The sequence below is a fragment of the Gregarina niphandrodes genome, assembly GCF_000223845.1.
Source record: "Gregarina niphandrodes unplaced genomic scaffold scaffold00084, whole genome shotgun sequence".
In the NCBI taxonomy this organism is placed as follows: domain Eukaryota; phylum Apicomplexa; class Conoidasida; order Eugregarinorida; family Gregarinidae; genus Gregarina; species Gregarina niphandrodes.
This window is the reverse complement of record NW_011645849.1, coordinates 8,763-13,751: the sequence shown is the minus strand read 5'-3', so window position 1 is coordinate 13,751 and position 4,989 is coordinate 8,763. Positions and strand designations below refer to the sequence as shown.

The 4,989-nt window shown below is 56.9% G+C and overlaps 1 protein-coding gene across 1 annotated transcript; it reads left to right on the top strand.

Moving 5' to 3' along the window:
• Positions 1-2,459: 2,459 nt before the first annotated feature.
• On the top strand, positions 2,460-3,774 carry GNI_191490 (hypothetical protein; the record flags this gene model as incomplete). Its single annotated transcript, XM_011135372.1, has 2 exons — positions 2,460-2,739; positions 3,456-3,774. Coding segments are annotated over 2 exons (599 nt in total), but the record flags the coding sequence as incomplete, so codon positions are not given.
• Between the last annotated feature and the right edge of the window lie 1,215 nt (positions 3,775-4,989).

Here is a 4,989-nt window from a genome sequence, read left to right as displayed (position 1 = left end):
TTCCAGCCCTCAGTCTTGCAGTCCTCAGTCTTCCACCGCACCGACCTGAGTAGCGTCGGCAGCCAGTCCTCGGGTACCTGGGCCAAGAGCCCCTCCAACTCCGACGGGTCTATCGGCCGGGTGACAGCCACGATGACGTCGTCCACCTCGTCCCGACGCTGCATCTCACCAACCCCGTTCAGGATGGCGTGCAGGCGTTCGCCAAAGATATCGCGGAACAGCGCGTCCACAGCCTCGGGCTTGTCTCGAGGCCCGTCGCGGTCCAGCCGGCGCCGTAGAGTGCTCAGCAGCGCCGCCTCCGCGCGAGCGTCGCTCGTGGGCCCCTCCTTCGGGCGCCACACCATCATCCGGTCCCACTGCTGGAACCAGTCGTAGTTCTCGCCCTTCACAATCGTCGTCTTCATCGTCAACGGCGTTCGCTCGGCGACCGTCTCCAAGTCCACCTTAAACGCCGTCTTGGGCGCCAACACCAAAGCCGTCACCTCGCCGGCACCGCCTGCGCGCATCGTAACCACCCGCGCCATACAATCGTCCAACTTCGTCTGGCTGCCATCCGGACGGATCAATACTGACAACAACTCGCTCCCTGGCACGCCGCTAGACTCACACTTCAAAGCGTGCATTTTCGAAGAACCGGGAAAAAGGAAAGTTCTACCACACTTGGATCTGCGTCAGGCGTCGTCTTTGAGGTGAGATGGTTCGTCGCTCGCGGGGTAGCTCCTCTGTGTCGCTCATTGGGCCATCATGTTTGGGTGTGGCTGCCATCATTTTGTTTATTCCAAAAAAACTCTGGTGTGTGTGGATACAACACGCACATGACAAGCGATGACACTCGCCTACGACAGACCACAGCCTTCCTCGACTAGAACATAACGGGTTCCTCACGCGCGCTGACCAGGTCGTCATGGTCTCGTTCACTCTCCATGTGCTTTCGTTTCCTAGGGACTTCACAAGAACCCATTACTTCCTCCGCGGTTCTCAACAACCAACTCCGGAATTCTCTGAGGCTGCGGCACTCCGTGGATCCAATGCCTCGCCTCCGCGGCAGAAACCCTGACCACGTTCATACCATGTTGGAGCTCAACAGGTTGTGCACACAGCGTGTTGTGCTCTTTTGCGACCACCTGGCACGGCACTGACCACTTAGCCACAACCTAGTGTAGAGAACGGAGTATCCTAGAGAACGGAGTATCCTAGAGAACGGAGTATCCTAGAGAACGGAGTATCTTGACAAGCTTATTTCAGCACTGTCGGGAAACGCAACTCCAAAAGTGTATCTACTCTAACAACTTCCAGCGGTATCAAAGGCAGCTCATTTGAGTGCTTCACGTCCGTCCCTACCAACGCCACCACCGGCGCCAGCCCGGTTGCCGGGCGCGGGGTGTTGTTGTGTGCGATCACAGCAGAACTCACAGCTTCGCGCAACTCCGAACCACTCCATACGTCTGCTCCGTGCAACGCAACTCCAGAAGTGCGTCTACTCTAACAGCTTCCAGCCTCATCAACACACACTGAAATTCCTGTGCCCATTCCAAATGAACTTCTTCAACGTTTGGTAGTCAATATTTGGTCACCCAGCACAGTGTCCACCGGACGCTCTTTGGTAGCCAAAGTCGTCCCGAACAACGTCACCTGTTTCCTGGTAAACAAGCCTCTGATGGCACCAGCGCCAGCCTCCTCTAACCCGAACCGACGAGCGAGGTCGCCACTCACGATAGATGTAGTTGCGACCGTGTCTAAAAGTGCTCCCACTACCACTCACTCCCTTCGTGACTCTCGCAGCCTCTAACGTGTCTACAAACTTGGCCACCTGGGTAGCTTCCCTCACTTCTCCATCTCCCATGACCGCGGCCGGTCGAGCACTCGTTTTTTTCTTTTCTTGGCGTTCCATGTCGACTGTGCGTTTCTCCTTCCAGCTGATTAATCTCCGTCGCCACTCCTAAACAGGCATCGTAAAGGGCCTTCCTTGAGTCCAGCGTCGGTGTGGTAATAATCAGTTGGTTGCCCTTCTTGTACTTCTCGATTCCCAGGCTGCCATACTTGTTGTCAAACACCCGAACCCGACAATCTTTTGATCCGTCTCGTGCGAGTCACTACACTCCAAGTTCTTCGTCGGGCACCCATTAGCCCTGTGACCTTCTTGTGACACCTGTAGCATTCAACCGACGAGTGTGGTTGGCTCTGCCTCAACAGGCTCAGAGCCCCTCAACCAAGCCATTCGAGACGTCGGCGGCTTAGTCACTGCTTTCGGGGATGTGTGCCATTAGTGACGTGGCTACCACCCGTCGTTCCTTGCAGGATTACTTATTCAGTCACTGTGCCCTTTCTTGTGGCCCTCTGCTTAGTAGATTTGGTCGCGAGGGACGTGGGATCCGTAGTCGAAGTGTCCTTGGAGACGTGACTCTGTGGCATTAGTGGCGTGGCTATCACGGCCGTCCCAGTGATGGAACCAGTCGTAGTTCTCGCCCTCCACCACTACCGTCTCGTCCGCTCGCTCGCAGCCCACCAAAGCTGTCACATCTCCGCCGCCCGCGCGTATCGTCACTACCTGAGCCACACAACGATCCAATTCCGTTCGACTACCATCCGGAAGAATCAGCACCGACAACAATTCACTTCCCGACACACCACTCGCTTCACTCTTGAAGGACCCCCTACAACCTGTTGCATCGACAGCAGTCACGCGTCAACTCATTTTACAGAACGGCAAACGAAACCAAATCGAAGGGTGGCCCCGCGGTAGTGTAGAGTCGCACGACTTATTACCACCAATGCAAGGCTACAGCGGAGCTGTGGGTTGTTCAAGATGGGTTCGGCGTCTCTGTTGATGGCTGCGATGGCAGGTCACCGACCACGAACAACCCACAGGTTTTTCTGAGTACGACGGCACCGAAGATTTGATCGTTTTCTCCTTAGACGACTGGTTTGTGAACACGGGCGCTGGGGCGAGCCTGTTTGATGTGCTGCAGAAGATAGCCGACCATTACAAGGTGGCGCTAGCTACAACTGCGAGCTCTCTCGGCCCGGCACGAAACTGACGACGCGATTCCACAGCAAGCGGCTGAAGGACGCCCAGCGTCGGAAGAGAGCGGCAGCGGAAGCCGCTGAGATGCGGACTAGCGACGACGCAGAAGCCGAGTTGCCGACAGAGCCTTCCTGACACGGACAACAAGGTTGAAACAGCCTTACTCTGGATCGCACAGAACATCGGATGAAGATCCAGGAGAGGAAGTCCCGAGGAATCGTCTACGCACCGGCCCCACCAGCAAGAAGAAGCTGTAAAGCTTCACAGGGATGTGCGACTATCTGAGGCCCTTCATCCCACGGTTTTCACACATCACGGCGCCGCTATTCCTCCTGCTTGAAGAAAGATGCTTTCTGACTATGGCAAGTATGTCATGGACCACGACGCGTCCGAGCTAGGGGTTGGGGGCTGTACTCAAAGAGTGCAAGAGTACCCATCGAGTTCGCTGGCAAGAAGTTCAACCCCACGGAGTCGCGCTGGGACACGAGAGAAGGGGAGTTGTTCGCGGTCAAGTGGGCCGTCGAGAAGTGGCGAGAATACGTCGGCCTCTCGCACTTCACGGTCAGGGCGGACCACAACAACCTACGGTACCTCACCGGCGTGGGCAAGGGCAAGCGAGGTCTTCAGATTCGCACTCGCACTCAGTGACTACGACTTCACCATCGAATTCATCTCAACAACTGGCTCAGCGGATGCGCCGGCGGCGACGAAGGAGACTACTGGACCGAATATCACTGAAGGTCGCAGCAGTGTGGGCCCCTCGATTGCTCAAGCTCCCTGCACCCCCAAAAACGGAAGACGCGCGCAACCGACGATCGCCATACCACCTTGGCCACCTGGGGGGATCGGCAACCTGGGGATCGGGAAGACGTCCAAGAGGGTCCAAGCCCTGTATTATAGCACCCAGAAAAATGAGCAGAGAGTTCCTCATCTGCGCGAGACTGAAGACACCCACCGGTGTCCCGTTCGGCCCCCCGCGAGAATAGCACTAACGTACCAATTGGGGCGTAAGCACTTGAGCGCCGCGCCGTACCGACCACAAAGCAACGGAATTAATGAAGCTTCTTACCAAGAAGTACACAACGTACTCAAGACCCTATGGCAAGAAGGCGTCAGGGACATGGAACTGATGGTGGAGGCAGCCACCCGGCTGCACAACGCAACGCCCACGCCGCGATAAACACGTCCCTGTACGCGACCGGCTTCGGCAAATTCCCCATCCTGGACAAAATGCAGGCCAAGACCCCACTGAGATCGGAACAAGAGCGCAAGCAGGGCGTGCGGAGTTGGCTGTGGTTGAGGCCCGGAGGCGAAGGTCTATAATTGCCAGGAGTTAGTAGCCGGGGGCGGCACTGAGTTTGGGCGACACGGCCGGTGGGTGTGATACTGTGACCCGGGCGGGGTAGAACACATTTCCCGCCGAGCAAGAGACGTCGATGATAGGGGCGTATGTCCCACGCGAATCACTGTGTTGGAATAGAGTATGGACCCAGGTTGTGCGGGTCAAGAGGGAGAGCGGCACGGGTGAAGACGAGCTGACAGGCAAAAGGATAGAAGCGAGAGGACCCATGAGCCCCTCGGCAGGCGGTCCTGAACTGGTGCGTGAGGAAGACCGCAGAGTAGGGGACGTGCACGAGCTGTGAGGCTTTTAAAAGAGTGCAACAATAAATGCTCCGAGAGCGTACGGTGGAGTCCCTCCTCAGAAACCCACTGCTAGGAAGACCGACCGGCCTGCAGCCAGGAGACCTCGTTCGCCGACCCAGGCATCGCCCCGGACCGGAGACGCGAAGGTGGTTCGTGCCCAAATGGTTTCTCCCCGTACGGCACCCAGGTCGAGGTGAAAGATGCAACCAGTCTGGCTCAACGTTCCGTTTTCTTTACACCAGGAGGTTTAAGCGAAGCGAGGGCCCTCAATTCACTCCCCCGATGTAAACCAACCAACTACCTGACAGTGACGCCAGATT